A 20,436-nucleotide genomic window follows, 5' to 3' on the forward strand; every position below is an offset into this window, starting at 1 on the left:
GCATTGTTTATTTAAGAAGGCCTTCTTGTCTCTCCTTGCTATTCTCTGGAACTCTGCATTCAGTTGGAAATATCTTCCCGTTCTCCCTTGCTTTTCGCTTCCCTTCTTTCCTCAGCTACTTGTAAAGCCTCATCAGACAGCCACTTTGCTTTCTTGCATTTCTTTTTCTTTGGGATGGATTGAGTTGCTGCCTCCTGAACAATGTTACGGACCTCCGTCCATAGTTCCTCAGGCACTCTGTCTATCAGGTCTAATCCCTGAAATCTATTCCTCACCTCCACTGTATATTCATCAGGGATATGATTTAGGTCATACCTGAATGGTTTAGTGGTTTTCCCTACATTCTTCAATTTCAGCTGAAATTTTGCAACAAGCAGCTCATGATCTGAGCCACAGTCAGCTCCAGGTCTTGTTCTGACTGACTGTATGGAGCTTCTCCATCTTTGGCTGCAAAGGACATAATCAATCTGATTTCGATATTGACCATCTGGTGATGTCCATGTGTAGAGTTGCCTCTTGTGCTGTTGCAAAAGCATGTTTGCTATGATCAGCGTGTTCCCTTGGCAAAACTCTATTAGCCTTTGTCCTGCTTCATTTTGTACACCAAGGCCATGCCTGCCTGTTATCCCGATGATTTCTTGACTTCCTACTTTAGTATTCCAATCCCCTATGATGAAAAGGACACCTTTTGTTGGTGTTAATCCTAGAAGGTGTTGTAGGTCTTCATAGAACCGATCAACCTCAGCTTCCTCGGCCTCAGTGGTTGGGGCATAGACTTGAATTACTGTGATGTTGAATGGTTTGCCTCCTTATATAGACAGGCCCAACTGCTGCTACAGTGCAGGGCCTCATCTGAAAAGCAAGGGAGGCTGTGTGTGAGCTTCTGCAGCACTGGCGTTCAGCGGCTGACAATGTAGATCAGTTGATCCCCCAGGGAATGGTGATTCTTTTTTAGGAAAGAGGACTATTTAACAATAGTGAATGGGAGACCTATTGGGGGGAGAAGGGGAGGCTGTGGCTTGCAAGGCCTGCATCCTTTTTCTGTGTTTTTAAAAACTTAAACGATATATTGAACTTAAAAACCTGCTTTACTGAATGGACTGTTCTTTAAGGCCTAAAGCCTGAGCCTGAACTGAGCCCAAACGAAGCTAGCCAGCATTTTTTCCTGCTTTCAGCAGACTCCTGTTCTCCCTTCCCAAGCTTGGGGCTGGTTTAAAACACGCAGCTGAGGTTCTTTTCAACCTCTCAGGAGTCCCTGCCGTGAAAGGCTGCCAGGCCTCCAAGTTCTTGCCGCGGCCGAGCGGGAGACCCGGCCTCACGGGCCGCTGTGCACCTTGGTCCGGCCGGGGGGGCGGTATAGGACGAGCACGTGCGCCCCTGATGCCCTGCCGGAGCCCGTCCGCAAGGCGCCCCCATCCCTCCCCCCGCGAGGAAATGCCCCCCCGCAAAGCAAGGCCACGTCCGCCGCCCCCCGCCTACCTTCCGTGCCGTGGAGCCTCCGTCCCCTCAGGCTCCCGCTCCAGAGAGCCTCGCCGGGCGGATTCCCCTTCCGGAAGGCAACGGCGGGGGCGCTTCCGAGTGTCTCCCCGCTCCCCAATCGCGGAACTTCCTGCCTCTCTAGGAACCTCATCGCTGTCCTTTCGGCCCTTGGAGGACTGAAGGACGAAGCTGCCCCCCCGCTGAAGCCTTCGCGCGGGGGGGGGGGGCTCCTCTCTGGCTCCTTCGGCGCGGCGGCTCCTTCGCTCGGGGGCGGCGGGAGGGAGGCCGCGCTCCGGCTGCGGGGAGCCGGGGAGGGGGGCAGCCGGCGGGGCCTGTTCCCCTGCGCAGAAGCCGCGAGAGAGTCGCCGAGTCTGCCTGAAGGCCTCCGGCTGCCTCCGGCCTCCCCGCGCCCGGCGCCCTCCGCATGTGTCGCACTACAGCCCCCATCCTGCCCAGCCACGCTGTCGGGGAGACCCGAGAAGGGGAGGCCGCCCGCCCGCCCGCCGGTGGAAGCTGCGCGCAAGAGGGCGGGCGGACAGCCCCTGCCGAGGCTGGCGCTGGAGCGGGGCCACACCGCAGACCCGCTCAGGGCCCTTCGAGGGGCCCGGCAGCCCCCGGTCGCTGCCGCAGGACGCCTCAGGCCCACGAGCCCCTGCCTCTCCCTGGGGCAACGGAGGAGCCCCTCCGAGGCCTGGTCTGCGGAGCGCCTCCCCTGGGAACAGGCGACATCCTCCAGATGTCGGACTACAACTCCCATCCTGCCCAGCCATGCTGTTGGGGAGACCAGAGAAGGGGAGACCGCCCGCCCGGCGGAAGCTGCGCGCAAGAGGGCAGGCGGACAGTCCCTGCCAAGGCAGAGGCTGGAGCGGGGCCACACCGCTAACTCCACTCAGGGCTTCCTTCGAGGGAGGCCTGGCAGTCCCCAGTCGCTGCCGCAGGAAGGCCGCAGGCACACGAAACCCTGGATGTAGCATCTCTGTCGGAGGCACCTGGGGAATCCGTTGCAATGCTTGGTCTGCAGAGCTCCTTCCCTGGAAACAGGCAGCAGCCGCTGACGGACAGCAGTGGCAGAGGCCCTTCGTGACAGTCCCAGCCGCGCCCCTGCACAGCCACACCCCTTCTGAGACTGGTCAACCTTGTAAGATATACAGCCTTCAACGGGGATCCAGAAACGGTGCGGCTGAGAGCAAGGCAGGGGCATTTCAAGTGGATGTCTGAGAAAAAATGCAGGGGTGCTAAAATCTCTTTCACTCACTCACACACAAACATTTTAGGTTTTCAAAATATGATACTGTATGGAAGCTTCTCCCTCACTTAGCGTCAGGGAAGGAGAGGAGATTGCTGGAAGAGCCTGGCCCACAGCAGTAGGCTGGGAGTGGGAGGGACCTGGCTCTTAAAAAAAGTCCCAGGTCTTCGTCCCTGTGAGACTCTCCACCACTGCACCCCTGCTGACAGAAAACCATTTAGTGTTCTCACCTGAAAGGCCACTGCATCTAAGTCCAGTTGGACATGTGCATTGTTTAAAGCCAGGAAAGGGGGAGAGGAAGGCATAATGCCTTCCCTAAGTTGTAAGTCTATATGCTTACTAGTCCTCAGTGTGGTAACTAGAGGAAAACACTCCCCCGCCCCCAAAAGCTGACTGCACTAAATAAGAACTCCATGTAAAAGGCAAAGGAGCTCTCTCAAAGCAGAAAGCATCTATCATGCACAGCATCCTGAAGTAAAACTCGCTTTCCTAGCATGCTTTACGTTGTAGCCATCATTTGTCTCTTCCTGGCAGTAACACACCTCTGCTCAATTCATGGGACCAGCTACTCAAGTATCAGGAAGCTGGGTACCCAATGTGGTAGGCCTAGGAAGATGCAGTGAGGTGGGTGCATGGTAGAACAGTGCACAAGGTACCAGAAAAGAGTATTTATTTAAAATATTTCTTGGCCGCCTTTCAAGGCAGAAGCCCTCCCAAGGCGGCTTACAGTAAAATAAATATATCATGAATATATTTTGAGCCCCTTTTCCCATTGTGACCGTGCGTCAGGATTAGCCGGGCTGCACCCTCCAAAACCTCTCTTTCCTCCCCACTCTGGAGCTCACCCCCAAGTGTCTTTTTTCTTCTGAAGAGTTTTAGGGACTCCAATGGACTCAATCCCCACCTCTTTGACCTCTCCACACTCTGAAGCCCATTGCAAATCAGCCCGTAAATCGGTGCTGAGCCTCTGCTTAAGTCCAGTTCAAGGATATGAAAGTCCCGTCCCCCCCCCCCCCCCGGTCTGGATCACAGCTTTGGCTGGCTAGATCCAGTTTTCAGTGTTTGTGTTCAAAAAGAGGTAATGGATGTGAGGCATTTTAAAGAAAGCCATTTTAATTTAGGAAATGAACCAAAAGATAGCAGCTAGGCTTAAAATGAAAAGTAGCTTATGAAAGGGGAGGCAAGTCTCACCTTAAAACTGGCAACCATGAGCGCCTTTCTAGCAACTGTGTGTGTGTGTCTTTCTCTGTGGGTAGTAGATTATTGGGAAGAAAGGGGGAGGGAGCAGGGAGGAAAGTGCAAGTGGGTCAGACTTTTTACCCACTATAGTCCATTCAGAAGCATCTCTCCATCGTCCATTACTTGCTTCAGGGTAGTCTGAGTGACCCACTACACAAAGTGGGAGTCCATCACTGATGTAGCCCCCGAGCGTCTTCTCGGTAGGACAGGCCTGGGCAGACTTAAGCCTTGCAGGATCTAGGTTTTGTTTGCTTGCTTTATACTCAAACCCTGAGGCCCGCCAACCAGAGCCTGATGCAAAAGAGGTCACATACACTTGGAATTTAGGAAGTTGGAATCCAGGCAGTACTTTTGAGTACCAGAAATGAGTGAAGCAGCCTTTCTACACACAAGTCGACTCTGGATTCCTCCAAGCTTTCTTCATTTCAGCAGTAAAATTTAGGCTGTGCATGTATTGGATGTGTGTATCATTTTGTTGCTGCTATTGAACAAATAGGAGCTAGAACTCCTTGCCAAAATACTGCACATAATCCAGAGATCTACCAATGGATCCAGATCTATGTTTTGGCCACCCCTACTTTAGCATCCTGACAGTAGGCTCCTGTCTCCCAGAGGAAGGGCCCATTGCTGTGGGAGTCCGCTCAGGCAGGGGAGTTCTCTCTCTGGCTCTTTCAGTCCCTTTCATCCTCTTGACTCAGCTCTGCTGCAGCAATTATGTCCTGTGACACACTCCTCCTTCAGATTCCCCAAGGTGAAAGAGGCTGCATGTCAGGAAGTCAACACACAGATGCCAGCGGCTACACCTTTCTTCCGTCAGGGCAGTTTGTGTTGCAAAATTGGCAGTACATCCTGTGTGGCTCTTTCCAATTGCACTGGCCCAAGACAACTTAATGTCTGAGGAAGAAAACCCAAGTGGCATCTCCCTGGCACGTAGTAAAAATGCAGGTCCCTCCATTTCCAATGTTCAGGTGTGAGTGCCAATCTTTATGTAGCCAAAACAGAATCAAGAGGCTTGAGGGAGCCCTAATATTTACGGAAGTAGGAATAGAAAAAAATATTTAGGGGGGAAAACACAAGGGAAAATGCCCCAGAACAACCACGCTAGGACGGAGCGCGCTCAGTGGCAAGAGAATACTGACTGACTGTGGGGTGCAGGGACAGAGAAAAATGGCGAGAGGGGAAATGGAAATGAGTATTCTGGAGGACAGCACATCTGACTGACCAGAGCAGTGAACAGGAGCACAACCACGCTGCAACTGGTGCGAGTCAGTGACTACTGACCATGCTGGCTGGGGCTTATGGATATTGTAGTCAAAAATATCTGGTGGGTGCACCTCCATTTCAGTGAAGTACCTGACAATTGGTGTCCGTTTACAGTGTCCAAAATCTGCCATGTCAAGGGACCCACCTCACTTTGCCTCAAGGTAGGACACATTCGTGTATGTGTTTTCCTTCTAGTGTCACACTTTCCTAAGAGAAATCCAGTTTTCTCATAAGCGGACTGTGCATGGATGGCAACGGCTGGCTGGCAGCCAACTTTGATACTGTGAATCAGGTTGAGTGAAAACTGGGAGCACTGAAAGACAATCATCCCTGGACTGCAAGACAGATCACCATTAACCACGAAGCCATTGTGTGGCCCTCATGGTTTAATGAAGGTAAGGTTTGGGTTGTGCTTGTTTTAAAGGTTCCATCAGACCCCAACTAATCCTTCCTCTGCCCCCTTCCCTGCCACTGTGGAGCAACAGAATCATACGCGCAAAGATGGTTTCACTGTCATGCAGTTGTGCATCAGAAGCGCCCCCCTCAAAAAATGGGGCGGAGTCACTGGAAGTAGCGGTCCCACTGGCTCCATTCCACAAGGTGGGGGCAGATTCCAGGGAAGTGTTCACAGCCTCGCACATGGGTGGCTAAGCCTTTTTATGGCTGCAGTCCTAAACAGACGTACCCAGGAGGAAGTCCCATTGAAATCAATAGGGCTTACATCTAATGAGATGTGTAAAGGATTGAAGGGTTAGTTTCACACTCCGGTGCTTGGTTGGCCACTCTGCCAGAAGAGGTCAATGGCCAGGCCAGGTGCTCAGCACAGAGCTCCACTGGCCAGCTCCCAGCTCCCACTTGCTCTGAGAGGCGGAAGGGATGAGTGCCCAGTCCGCCTCCCCCTCCCCCCTGCAGATGCCGGGGGCCACTTGAACGTGGCTCCGCCATCAGATGGCTTTTCCTCTTGGGCTGAAAGATGGCACCTGCCATGCTCCAACCCAGTAGTGATTCCAGGCGAGGCCTTTGTTTGGCCATCGCCCTGCCTCTAACGTGGAATTTTACAGGTCCACACCACCTGGTCTTCCATCTGCAACCCCCCCATGTTTTCCCACAGTTTCTTTCATCTTTTTTCATTATCAGAAATTTTTTCATTACACCCAAAGAATGGAGAGAGAAAATATTCTGTTTGTAGAAAAACATGTGCTTGTAAATCAAACCTGGATGACCCACAGAAGAGAGAAACAACAGAAATGCCTTAACAGTCTACTTCCCTCACACAGGCCTTAGGAAGGGGTAGAACATAATTTCACTCCCCATTTAATAGGGGAATTTTTCTTGGTGGCTCCCTCCAGTCAGCATGGCTAACGGGAGATGTAGTCCAACACATCTGGAGGGAGGCAGGTGCAATATCTGGAACACTGCCAGCCCTTCAGAAGCAGCAGACCACTCTTCACCAGCATCCCTGAGCCAGCAGGAGTCCGCAGAATCCCAGAAGGGAAGGGGCACACTAGATGCCTGCAGTGCAGGACTTCCCTAGGGATTCCTTGAAGGGGTGTTGGACCTCTTTCCAAGGTCCTGAGGGCCAAATTTAATTCAGAAGCCCTTGGCGCAGAACTCCATTGGTGGCAGAGCAAAAGAAGCTGGCCAAAGATACCAATATATTTTGGCTTCCAGTGCAGTAAAAATAAATTTTCAATGAATTTTGTCAAAGGCCTTTTCTGTAGCCAAGGAACTGATGGCCGCCTCGTCTGTTGTTTCAGAGTTGAAGGGCGCAATCCCATGGCCGCTAGTCAGTTGGTTCCCTGAGAACCAACGTACACCCTCCCCACACTGCTTCGTAGGCAGCACGGATCGGCCCCACGCTCTGTGCTCAAAAGAGCACAGAGTGGCGAAAACAGGGCATTCCTGGGGGCAGGGAGGGCGGAAGTGTCAGAACGCGTCGTCTGGCATCCACCCCTCCACCACTCCGACTTCCCGTGGCTAGACAGTGCCAATGCACCAATCTTGCAGTCTTTTCTTCGACATAACAAAGGTGTAGAGACCAAAAGATCATCTAATCTAAAGCAATTATGGTGAACTGGTGAAATAAAAGTATACACTCTGTCAGCAGGATGAAAAATTATCCAAGCATCAGTTAAACCATATTCCATCATATAAGCCTGGCGTGCCAGTCTCACCGCAGATTGGGTCTTAGGAGGAGGTCTACTCCTATCCAACAAAGGATCTAAGACCTCGTTAAAGTCCCCACCCACAATCAAATAATCTTAAGGGATATCAACCAGTTTAGCAACACAACCATGAAATATAACCAGATAATCAATATTAGGCCCATATATATTGATCATAGCAATTAATTTATCCATATATTTTTGTGAACCACGCAGAGCTTCGGCTATGGGGCAGTACAGTAATATAATACATGGAAATGAAATAATACATTTCCCAACCAGGATCAAAAAATGTCCCTCAGTGTCAAGAATCACCCGTTGAACTGAAATAGAAAGTCGCTTATGAATTAAAATCACAACCCCTTTACGCTGTGTTGAAGTATCTGTAACATAAGCATCACCAACCCAGTCCTTTCTCAGTATGTGTCCATCTACAGCCATCAAATGGATATCTTGTATAAAGCCATACCAACATTAAGCGCTTTTAACTTAGAACTCTTTTCTGCTTATTTACATTTCGCAGCCCCTTGACATTCCATGAAGTCACGTTAAGTATTGAAAAAGCAAAAGCAAATTCCTTGCCCCTCCGCCCAAACACATCTTTCCAGATTTCCAAAAAATAACTAAATTTGTATAGCTTAAGTAGGATATCAAATACATCGTTAGTTTACATTTAGGACTAACCATTTCAAACATAATCAGAATGATTTTTATTATATACAAACTGAGAATTTTTTTTACATTACTCAAAGGTATAGACAATAATTGAAAATACCCCCCCAAATCAAATCATCCAACTTCTGTCTGAATCTTTTATCTAATTCCAAAATGTAAAAGTGCCAAAAAAAAAAAAAACCCAACCAAACCAAAACATCTAAACAAAAACAAAAAATAAAAGCTTTTGCCTTCCATTTGCACCGACATACAACTGCAATACTCAGCTAGGCTCCTGTCACATATTCAATGCATACACATGGCAAGATTACGAACAGATTTACCCAGCAAGAAAAATAATTTTAAAAAGAATAAAAAACAAATGGGTATTTAGGGTAATATTTTATCTGCCGGGGGGGGGGGGGGGCAGAGAGAGAGAGAGAGAGAGAACACCTTATAAATCTATGTTTAATGGGATAATTGCATCTAATTTATGTTTAATCAAAATATTTACATGCATATATACATCTACGTGTGTATGCAAGGGGAAAAAAGAAAGAAAGAAAAGAAAGAAAGACAGGGGAAAAGAATAGAAAAAGAGACAGAGAGAAAGGAAGCAGCAATTAGAATGTGATGCAATGAAGTCTGGGCTGTTGCCCAGACTTGCTATCAGAAAACACCGGTACAAAGCCAGAACAAGACATGGAAATACTGGCTAGAAAACAAAAAAAACCTACCTGAAGATTCAAGAAGCTTAGGAAGACAAGTCCTTGGTTTTACTTTTCAATCCAGTGAGAAAAGATTCTGTAATGTCAGAACATTAAATATCTAAGACCATAATCTTATCACTGGCTGGCCCCCACCGAAAATCTCCCCTCTGCCTGGCTGTACGCAGAAGGTAAATATTTATTTATTTATTAGATTTATTAGCCGCCCATCTGGCCGGCTACCTGGCCACTCTAGGCAGCGTACAATATAAATAACAGCACAAAATACAACACATTTACATAATCCAACTGAACAAAACATTGCTCTAAAAAATCCTAACCCACCCCAAATGCCCGCCTGAACAGCCAGGTTGTCAAAGCTCAGCAGACGCTCATCAAAGAGGGGGCATGGCGGAGGTCACTGGGCCTCCCAGAGTGGGGGCCACCACAGAAAAGGCCCTTTCGCTAGTCCTTACCAGCCTAGCTGTCCTGGCTGATGGGACAGACAGTAGGCCTTCCGAAACCCATCTTGTTGAGCTGTGTCCCTTGTGTTGTTGGAGGCGCTCCTTAAGATAGACTAGGCCAGAACCATATAGGGTTTTAAAAGTCAATGCCATCACCTTGAATTGGGCCCGGAAAACAACCGGTAATCAGTGTGACTCCTTCAGTACTGGAGCGACGTGGTCTCACTGACGGCTGCCTTTATTCAGGCGCGTTCTGCACCAGCTGCAACTTCTGAACCATCTTCATGGGTAACTCTCAGTAGACCCTTCCTCCTGAGTAGGCTCTTCCTCATGTGTATTTCCTGGACGAAAGGGTATTCTGGGAGTCAGGAACACACTGCCACCATGGCTCTGAGTATCCCACCTGATACACTGGGATCGGTACTCTGGTAAGTCATGGGTCGCGGGAGGGGAATTTGGAATTATGGCTGGGCTCACGACAGGGTTGAGTTGTTTGCTGGGAACCTCAGATGAGGTATCACTGTCACAGGATCCCTCCTGTTGCCCCAGGTCTATTGTGGGAGAGGGCTGTTCCAGACCGTCAGACTCCTCCTCCAAAGAGGTGTGTGTGTGAGATCTTTGATGGTATTGAAGGCCACTTCTCTGGTGGAATCTCTTTCCACACTCCAGGCACTTAAATGGCTTCTCCCCGGTGTGAATTCTTTGATGGGATTTCAGGGCACCACTCTGGCTGAATCTCTTTCCACACTCCAGGCATTTGAATGGTTTCTGCCCTGTGTGAATTCGCTGATGTGTTGCAACGTACACCTTCCACTTGAAGCTCTTTCCACACTCCAGGCATCTAAATGGCTTCTCCCTGGTGTGAGTTCTTTGATGGGATTGAAGGGAACCATTCTGTCTGAAGCTCTTTCCACACTCCAGGCACCTAAATGGCTTCTCCCCGGTGTGAGTTCTTTGATGGGATTTCAGGACACCACTCTGGCTGAATCTCTTTCCACACTCCAGGCATTTGAATGGTTTCTGCCCTGTGTGAATTCGCTGATGTGTTGCAAGATACACCTTCCACTTGAAGCTCTTTCCACACTCCAGGCACTTAAATGGCTTCTCCCCGGTGTGAATTCTTTGATGGGATTGAAGGGAACCATTCTGGCTGAAGCTCTTTCCACACTCCAAGCATTTAAATGGTTTTTCTCCTGAGTGTATTCTTTGATGGACAGTAAGTCCCCCACTCTGACTAAATGCTTTTCCACACTCCAGACACTTAAATGGTTTCTCCCCTGTGTGCATTCGCTGATGCCGGAAGACAGAATTCTGCCTCAAATACTTTCCACACTCAAGGCATTTATATCCTTTCTCTACCTTGTGGGTTTTACAATGATCATCCAAGGCTGATTTACAAGTGAATGTTTCTCCGCACACAGGGCATTTCTTCGCTCTCTTTTCTTTGGGTGCTTTTTGTTGTACCGTAATTTCATGCTGGTCAGCATCAAAGACATTTATTCCTCTCCTTATTTCTTTGATTCCCTCCAGCTTCTTCATCCCATATTGATTCCCAACATTCTCTTCCATGTCTGGCCATTTATTGCTTTCCTTGGACACCTGATGTGCTTTTTCATTTGTTTTCTCCCACACATCCCCGGCTGAAAGAAAAACACGAACAGAACGTGAGTACAAATGAGAAAGGCACCTGCACATTGGGCAATCAATGAGAAGGGAATACCTCAGTTCCCTAAACCTATCAAATGTTTCCCCAAAAGCAAGATCAAAAGCCACGACTCCAAAGAGGTGCTCTGCCCACTGCAGAGTAAATCGCATACTTTCCAAGGCCACATTCATTTCAATTCTGTGAGGCTGCTGCAGCATCCATACACTGAAATTCAGGAGAGTTTGCCTAATTCCTCCCAAGAAGGAACTTCTAGAACGAGGGAGAGGAGCAGCCCGCAGCTTTATAAGGCCATGACCTAGGCAAGCCACAAGTTCCCAGAGACTTTCATGATCCTCAGTGATGAGCCCTGAGCCAGGACTCTCCATCTGAACTGCTTTTTGCACACTCTGATCCCATCCACCTGCATCCTCCTCATCCTTCCCAATCTGGTACCCAATGTCCTGTTGCTGTGTATGTCCAATAGAGCATAGCGCTGAGCAGAGTAGAAAACTTAAAAGGGGCAGACCATTTCATAGAAGCATTGTGGGTGAGAATACCAGGCTCCAAAACTAACTTAATACTAGGAACATTAGCTCTGTTGTCTTAAATGTTACTGTATTTTAAATCTCTGCACTGCTGCTATTGTGATCTGCACTTTTATACTGTAGTATTTAGCTTTTCGATTTTATATTGTATTTTATTATGTTACGGTTTTAATTGTTGGGAAACACTCAGATCTTCGGCTATTGGATGGTATAGAAATGTAATAAATACATAAATAAACATGCTACCATCCCCCAGACCAGAATCCTCAGGGTGATCTTGAGATGGAAAATGAAGTCAGGGAGGACTCCAAATGACGAAGTGTTGTAATGATGGGTGTCTTCAATTACCGCCACATTGACTGGATAAATGCATGTTCCAGGCACGACAAAGAGGTTAAATTTCTGGATGCCCTAAACGACTGTGCCCCAGAACAGACGGTTATGGAACTGACCAGAGGGGAGGTGACTCTGGATTTAATCTTAAGCGGTGTCACCCAGGCCTTTGTAAGAGATGTAAATGTGGTCGAACCACTTGGAAATTGTGACAACAGTGCTATCAGATTTAATATATGTCTATGTGGAAAATTGCCAAGGAATTCCAACACAATCACATTTGACTTCAAAAGAGGAAAACTTCTCTAAAATGAGCTAAGTGGTCAAAAGGAACTTGAACTGGGCAGGTCAAGGGAGTGAAAATGAGTAAGCACATAGAAGGACAAGCCCTGCTGAAAAAGAATCAACACAGCTTCCGCAAAGGGAAGTCCTGTTTCACTAACCCCTTAGAGTTAGTGAAACTAACTGGATCGGTTCCAGCTTCTTCCTCCTGATGAAGTGGACAAGGTGCTTTCATCTGTAAGGCCGACCACCTGCTTACTTGATCCTTGCCCATCTTGGCTCATTATGAGCTGCAGAGAGAGACTGGGTGAAGGGATCAGGGCGGTGGTGAACGCCTCCCTTGAGGAGGGAGTGATGCCAACAGCCCTCAAGGAGGCAGTGATAAGACCACTCCTAAAGAAGCCCTCCTTGGATCCTCAAGTTCTGAACAACTTTTGCCCAGAATCAAATCTGCCATTTTTGGGCAAGGTGATTGAGCGGGTGGTGGCGGTGCAGTTGAAGGCACACTTGGAAGAAACTGATTATCTAGACCCATTTCAGTCGGGCTTCAGGCCTGGGCATGGGACAGAAACGGCCTTGGTCGCCTTGGTGGATGATATGAGGAGGGCTCTGGATAGGGGTGAATGCTCCTTCCTTGTTCTCCTCGACCTCTAAGCGGCTTTTGATACCGTTGACCACGGTATCCTCCTGGACCGCCTGGAGGGGATGGGCATTGGAGATACTGTATTGCGGTGGTTCCGGTCCTTCCTCTCCGGCAGGTACCAGAGGGTAGCACTGGGAGAGGAGGTTTCGGACCCATGACCACTTACTTGTGGGGTGCCACAGGGTTCCATCCTCTCCCCGATGCTATTTAACATCTATGTGAAGCCACTGGGGGCTATCATCAGGAGGTTTGGGGTGCAGTGTCATCAATATGCGGATGACACGCAGCTCTACCTCTCATTTAAATCTTCACCAAGGTTGGCCGTAGAATCCCTGTCCAAATGTCTGGAGACGGTGAGTGGCTGGATGGGGAGGAATAAGCTGAACCTGAACCCTGACAAGACCGAGGTACTTTTGGTGGGAGACAAGAGGAGGCTGGGGGATGTTGACCTGGTGTTGAATGGGGTACGGCTACCCTTGAAAGACCAGGTCCGCAGCCTGGGGGTCATTTTGGACTCCCAGCTGTCCATGGAGGCTCAGGTGTCAGCTGTGAGCCGGACAGCGCTGTATCAACTCCATCTGATACAGCGGCTGCGCCCCTTCCTTCCCGACCATCTGCTCCCATCAGTAGTACATGCCCTGGTCTCCTCTCGTTTAGACTACTGTAATGCGCTCTACGTGGGGTTACCCTTGAAGACGGTTCGGAAGCTGCAGCTGGTACAGAACGCAGCGGCTCGCCTGATTAAAGGCAGCCGCCGGCGAGATCACATCACTCCAGTGCTGAAGGAGTTGCACTGGTTACCAGTTGTTTTCCGGGCCAATTTCAAGGTGTTGGTTTTGACCTTTAAAACCCTATATGGTTCCGGCCCAGCCTATCTTAAGGAGCGCCTCCAGCAACACCAGACAGGCCGCTTAACAAGATCAGCCTCAGATGGCCTTCTCTCTGTCCCATCAGCCAGGACAGCTAGACTGGTGGGGACGAGGGAGAGGGCCTTCTCTGTGGTGGCCCCCACTCTGTGGAACTCCCTCCCTAGGGAACTCTGTCATGCCCCCTCTTTAATGAGCTTTCATCGTGCATTAAAAACGTGGTTGTTCAGGCAGGCATTTGGGGTGGGTTAGGGCATTTAAAAAAAAAAAAAATTTTGGTAAAATTTTATTGTTTTAAATTGTTTTATGGGGGTTGTACATCGCCCAGAGTGGCTGGGTGACAAGTCAGATGGGCGATTAATAAATTTAATAAATAAATAAAAAATAAATAAATAAAGAGTTCTTGGAGAGTGTAAATAAATAAGCGTACAGGGGAAATCCAGGATATATTATTTACTTGGACTTCCAAAAGGCTTTTAATGAAGTGCGTCACCAAAGACTCCTGAGCAACCTTAGCAGTCACAGAATACGAGCAGAGGTCCTCTTATAGAACAGTAACTGGTTAAAGAACAGAAAGCAGAGAGTAGGGATAAATGGTAAATTCTCCCAATGGAGGGAAGTAAATAGTGGGGTCCCACAGGGGTTTGTATTGGGACAATGCTTTTCAACTTGTTTAGAAATGCTTTAGAATTAGGAGTGAGCAGGGAAGTGGTCATGTTCGATGACACCAAATTATTTAGCGTGGTTAAAATAAAGAACAATTGTGAGGTGCTCCAAAAGGATCTCTCGAACCTGGGGGAATGGACATCCTAAGGGCAAATGCCAGTCAATGTAAGCAAGGGTAATGGGATGCACATTGGGCCAAAAAATCCCAACTTCAGGTCTAAGCTGATGGGATCTGAACTAGCCATGTCTGACCAAGAAAGAGATCTTGGAGTTGTAGTAGAAAGCTTGATGGAGATATCAATCCAGCGTATGCCTGTTGTGGAAAAGATCCATGTTAGGCATATGTCGGAAAGGAATTGAAAGTAAAACTCTCTATATCATACTGCCCTTATGCAAATCTGTGTTGCAACCACACTTAGGATATGGTATACAGGTCTGGTCATTGCACGTTTTAAAAAAAGATACTGTAGAATCGGAAGAAATGCAGAAAATTTCAACTAAAATGATGAAGGGTTTGGAGCAACTCCCATACAAGGGAAGGTTACCACGGTTGGGATTGTTTAGCTTGGAAAAAAGGAGGGTAAAGGGAGACATGATAGAGGTGTACAAAATCATGCATGGTATGGAGAACATGGATAGTACAACATTTTCCTCCTTTTCCCATAATACTAGAACCTTGGGTCATCCCATTAAGCTGATCAGTGGGAGATTCAGGACAGATAAAATTAAGTACTTCTTCACACAGCGCATAGTCAAACTACTGAATTCGCTAACAGAAGATGTAGTGATGGTCACCAATTTGGGTGGCTTTAAAAGGGGGTTAGACAAATTCATGGAAGAGAAGGCCATGAATGGCTATGCGTCCTGATGGCTCTATGGTAACTCCAGTATCAGAGGCAATGTGCCAGTGTACACCAGTTGCTGGGGAACATGGGCAGAAGGGTACTCTTGCACATGTCCTGCTCGTGGGTTTCCCATGGGCAGCTGGTTGGCAACTGATGGACCCTTGGTTTGATCCAGCACATCTCTTATGTTCTTATGTTAACCCCACCACTCTTGAGTACGCATGCCTGGTTTAAACAGTCCAATGACCTGATTCTGAGCAGTCTGTTAAACAAATTGGTTGGAGTTCAAATCGAAATGGTGGACACGGCAGATCACACCACTTAACAATCTCTGTATTAGGTTTTCTTTCCAGTTCCAATCCACAATCCACAGGCATCGAACTAATACTTTATATACTTCTTTGCCGCTCTTTGGTAAACACAGACGGCCAAGGCAATTCACAATATTAATACCAAGAGCTCACTTAAGCGGGGTGGGCATGGCTTGGTCCCATGAGAGAGAGCATAATAGAACAGTTCCATTCACTAGCTGCTTGTAATTAACACTTAAATGCGAGTCAAACCAGCACATTAAGCAAATGTGGTCTTCACAGCCTCATAAATCTTATCGGCCATGTCTAAAGAAACAGTATTCCATGTGCAGGGACAGCTAGACAAGGAAAGCTCAGGAATCTCCATGCATGGATGAGATGGTGGTGCAGGAAGAAAAGGTTCAGATTTGTAAGGCACCAAGTCCAAGGGTTCGCCGGCATGGTTAACCAGCAGTGTTAAGGGAGCTAGCAGAGAAAAGACAGCTTCCTTCAGAAAATGGAAGTCTTGCCCAAGTGAGGAAAAGAAAAGGGAGCACAGCTTGCACAAAGGCGATGCAAGCAGGCAATAAGAGAGACAGTCGATGTTTGCACTGACCCTGCATTTCGCTAACCCTGCATGTAGCAAAGTGAAAGCAAGAAAAGCATGCAGACTGAAAGACTGGGAAAAAAACAATGCTGGGGTGAAAGGAGAAAAGAAATCCATGCCCCAGGCTTCAATGCCACCGGAAAAGACAGATAAAACCAGAACGACAAGAACTGCTTGTCACACTGACAACTCACGCTCCTTGTTTTGCTTTGTGGCGCTCACCACCGTCAGAAGTATTATACAAATTGTCCTGCCTCTGCAGTGCTATGAATCCAATCAGAATAAGCCATGACTGTACCGCCTTTTTTCATTGTATAAAAGCTTCGTTTGAATTGCAAATATGGAGAACCTCCTTACAAGATTTTTATAGGAATCTCCACATACATATGCTTCCTTTTCTTTCCTTTGTTTTCTTTGATTAAAGAGGCGAACATTCAGAATGAGCTGTGAAGGTTTCTTCGACAAACCTGGAGGCTCCACCATTATAGCCAGGTAAGTGGAGCAATCCGTAGCTAGGGCAACCCCCCTCCCCGCCCTCCGGGACACTGAATAAGCGCCTATCTGAGGTCCTTTGAACCTCCCTGTCTCCCAGTGTGAGTTGCCAGCCTATCGGATTTCACTACCGACTTTCGCGGCTATTGAGCTCTTGAGGCTCACGTTCACATTCTTTTTTTCCTGTTTCTGTCTGTTTTTGTCTCGGGTCTATAACTGGGGAACTTTTCTGTTCTGGTTAACTGGGAGGATCTGTCACTGCTAAAGAGACCTGTCTTATGTGGCCTACATCGTCCACTGTTGTATGATTGCATCCGATGGCCAAGTGGGTACCTCCTGGCAAGCCTGCGGTCTCGGACAGGCATCCTGCCTGCTGCCCTTCAAAAGCCTGAGGCTAAATGCAAAACGTTGAGGAATGCCATGTTGAGTCTGGATTTAGGGCAGCCGCAACTGGAAATCGCCAAGTCCGCTTTTTCAGAACGTAAGGGCTCTAAATTTCAGCAAAGCAACCCTTCTGTGTCTCTGCATACGGCATCACTCTGGCGAACCGCAAAGCCCCCACCTTCTGTGTCTCCGAAGGTCCCTCTGGTTAATCCCATGGGGTCTGTTGGTTCAAAGGCGTGCCCTGTTTCTGTCCCTCCCAAAGGCACTCCAGCATGTTTTACTGCACAGTTTATCGGAAGCAAACCTGCAAGTTTCTGGAAAACTGAATTTTTTTTATAACCGAGACAACCCCAGTAAACCGTTTCCAGCTGAAGGAACCTTTGACATGGGCAAAGTTGTCCATCTCAGAGGAGCCTTAGGAAGCCACAAAAGAAAGACTGACTTCCAGCTAGTGTCCTGGGGAAAAAAATTCAACATAATTTTTAAAAAGGAAAAATGCAAAGGAATGTAAACTTAGATACCGATTAGCGTACCACCGATGACCAGCACCCACGTTCCCGTGTTGTGGCTGATCTCCTTAAGAGAAAGCCATCCCATATCCCATGTAAAAGCAAACAAACTTAGTGGGGAAAAAGAAGGCCCTTGGAATCCTGAAGATGAAGAAGAGCGCTTCTTCTTTTGGTTCCAACAGGCTTGGAATGGGCAGAAACACCAAGCACAGCCTTTGCCCACAGCAAACTTCTGCAAGCCCCAGACATGTGTTGAATTGTGTGCTAATGTAAAATATTTTCCTAGTAAAATATATTCCTCCAAGGACTTACTTGCAAAACTGTTTCAGTCTCTATTCCCTAGTTTTCTCATGCTGAAAATGCTTTTTCAACTCTTAAGCAAGCTCTAGCAGCCGCCCCTGCTCTCAGGCTGCCAGTTATCCAAAGCTTTTCATTCTGTTTTGCCATGAACGAGATAGATGTGCCCTTGGCGTTTTCACCCAAGAGCACAGGTCTAAATAATGTTCTGTTGGCAATTTTGGTGTCTCTCTTGATCCAGATATTCAAGTTCTTTCTCCCTGTCTTTATGCAATTGAAACTGCAGCTCGACTGGTTTGAGCAGTCTGGAAATATTGTTCTTTATTCACCTGCAAAGCTCATGGTCACTCACGTTGGGAATCTCTCCTTTTACAGTTTAGAACTCCAGCATCTTTTCTGTGCCAGGCTGATGCGTTATGAGATCTCATTACTTTTTGTGCCTCATATTTCTGTTCGTCGTTGTTCTCTAGACCCCACTGCTCTCCTTCCTCTTCAAGATGAATGTAAATCTCGTGATTGTGTTGCCTTAATGTCTTTATTTACGTAATCTAGACTTGATTTTTGACACTCCATTTTTAAATCCTAATCTGATTCTCTTTGTAGATGGCTCATGTCAGCCAGCCACTGATGAGACTTTGGTTTCTGACTGTGCTGTTGTAACTTCTTATGAGTGCCTTGAATCAGCTCCTCTCCTTCAGGTCCACTCTGCTTAAGTAGCTGAACTCTTTGTTCTTGCTCGTGCCTGCTACACAGCTGAAGACAAAAAATCTATACTGACTCCTGTTACGCTTTTGGTGTCGGTTTTGGTGTCGGTTTTGGTTTTTTAAACTGTTTAAATTCAGTTTAAAAAATACCCTGGTCCTTACGTTGTAGCTTTCTGTATGCTCTTTTCTTGCCTGCTCACCTTGCCATCATAAAATGTGAAGGCCATTCCAAAGCCTCCACCATTGAGGCTAAAAGTAACTCGCTTGCTGACTGCTACACTCCATGTTAAACGCCTTGCCCTGTCTGTTCCACAGCCCAAAGCAATTTTCCATGCCCTGATGGCTGACCTGTCTTTTGATTTTTCTCATTTAGCTGTCTTTCAAGAATTGGCACCAGAACATGAGAAGAAAAAATGTATCTCTGCAAGTTGCCTTTTGCACTATGACTCTCTCTGGCATTCCCAAGATGGCCGCTTAGTAGCTCCCAGAGCGTTATAAAGAGGGGATACATATGACAATTCAGAAAGCTTGGTATGCTCCAAAATGTTTGGCTGCTGTGGCCCACGTCTGTACATGTTGCTCAGCCTGCCAAACCTATAACATAGGCTGGCTATGAATACATATTACTAATTGTTTGTGTTCTGAATGGACAGAAGCATTTCAAGGCTGCAAGTCAAGATGCCCTGACAATTCCCACCAAGACCAAAACTCTTCCAGTAGCTTTAGTGGCCGTGACAGCCACCCCAAGCAGACAATAGAGACTAAGTCCTCATAAAATCATTACAAGAACCCTAGTAAGAACACTCACTGCACCGCCCACTGTACCTGGTTTAAAACTAGCCCAAAATGAAATAGTCAAATATTGATGCATGCTGTTAGTAATTTTCATTCACAGGTTAAGAATGCACACCCGTCTGAACCAGTAAGCGAACAGTGTTACCCGCTTCAAGCTGGAGACTAGGTCTACATAAGGAAACACCAAAGAAACCTGCCTTAGAACCACGGTGAAAAAGACCATACCAGATGCTGCTGGACTCCCATGCTGCAGTCAAGCTAGCAGGAATCGACTCCTGGATACAAGCTTCCTAGTGTAAACGTGCGCCCACACCAAGGCTGGCACCATCTGATCCAGCCCCCAAAGAGACAACTTCAAGGGACAGGGACAGCGCTCTCAAATGGAGTGATGCAACAAGGGTGTCCAGCCCAGAAGCAGATGGAAATTGCTGACCCAACTGGAGATTTCAGGATCCAGATCTGCAAAGCAGGTCCCAGCAATCCTACCCCTGAAGCAGACAAAGCAAGACACAGACAGCTAATCCCAAGACTGTCGGATAAAGAGGAATCCCAGAAGACTTGGAAGACTTTACGTTTTTAGGTGAATTACTGACTGAGGGTTACACAACTAAAGAAATTTGTAATAACACACTAATTGATCAAGCCAAAAAAATAAACCAGATACTGTGTTCCGTCGTCTAGCAATACCTTGCATGATGTACTCCCAAAAGGAGGGAGACAGTTTTGCTCATTTTTGTTTTGTTATATTTCTGATATTGTCGAGCATATTTGGAGTGGTAGCTTATTTTGGTTTGCTTTAAGAAGAATCCAAGACTGACGTTTTTATCTAACGTTTACTCCTAAGTGCTCAGTGCATTCGTTCAATTTAAACACTGCAATCATGCATAGTTATTCTAGCAAAGTTATATTTATTGTTGTTCTGTGTGTCTGTTTCGCATTGACTCCTCAACTTTCACCAGAAACACCTTGGTACAGTTTTCCCTCAGAGTGGCAAGAGAGGTAAATCAGTCAAGTTGTTGGCAAGGTAATGAAACTCTCCAATTAAGTACCTGCAAGTGTATAATAAATTATAAGAAAAATGGAGCCAAGTCAGCAAATGGCACTTGGGTACAAAAGAAAACCCCACCTTCCACAGGCTTCTACTAGCAATGGATGATGTCTCACAAATGTAGTAAATCGTTTACAACACAAGCAGGTCAGTACTTTGCGTGTAGCAATAAGGATTATAAAAAACCTGCCTCCTCGCTGAATAAAGAACTGTTTTGAACGCTGTCTCAATGCCTGTCAATAGTCATTAATACATTACTTTCTGAAAA

The 20,436-nt window shown here is 47.3% G+C and overlaps 2 protein-coding genes across 4 annotated transcripts in view; one reads left to right on the top strand and one right to left on the bottom strand.

The window, feature by feature from the left end:
* Window positions 1-20,436, bottom strand: part of LOC146356273 (uncharacterized) — a 57,311-nt gene that overhangs the window by 32,952 nt on the left and 3,923 nt on the right. Inside the window, exon 2 of the mRNA XM_084831869.1 lies at window positions 9,853-10,857. Coding sequence (XP_084687995.1) covers window positions 9,853-10,786 — 934 coding nt within the window. The 5' untranslated portion in view covers window positions 10,787-10,857. The remainder of the gene's footprint in view (window positions 1-9,852; window positions 10,858-20,436) is intronic.
* LOC146356274 (uncharacterized) lies at window positions 1,453-20,384 on the top strand. Of its 3 annotated transcripts, none has more exons than XM_084831798.1 (2): window positions 1,453-16,431; window positions 19,221-20,384. In XM_084831798.1, the coding sequence occupies exon 1, from the start codon at window positions 12,866-12,868 to the stop codon at window positions 13,781-13,783; it is 918 nt and encodes a 305-aa protein (XP_084687924.1). In that variant the 5' UTR covers window positions 1,453-12,865; the 3' UTR covers window positions 13,784-16,431; window positions 19,221-20,384. The 3 variants fall into 3 exon arrangements, with proteins under 3 accessions (XP_084687924.1, XP_084687923.1, XP_084687925.1); XM_084831797.1 differs by lacking the exon at window positions 19,221-20,384 and adding an exon at window positions 18,699-19,159; XM_084831799.1 differs by lacking the exon at window positions 19,221-20,384 and adding an exon at window positions 16,699-16,745.

This window comes from Heloderma suspectum, chromosome 2 (genome assembly GCF_057233095.1).
Source record: "Heloderma suspectum isolate Gila_16-S chromosome 2, 16-S_ref, whole genome shotgun sequence".
Taxonomy (NCBI): domain Eukaryota; kingdom Metazoa; phylum Chordata; class Lepidosauria; order Squamata; family Helodermatidae; genus Heloderma; species Heloderma suspectum.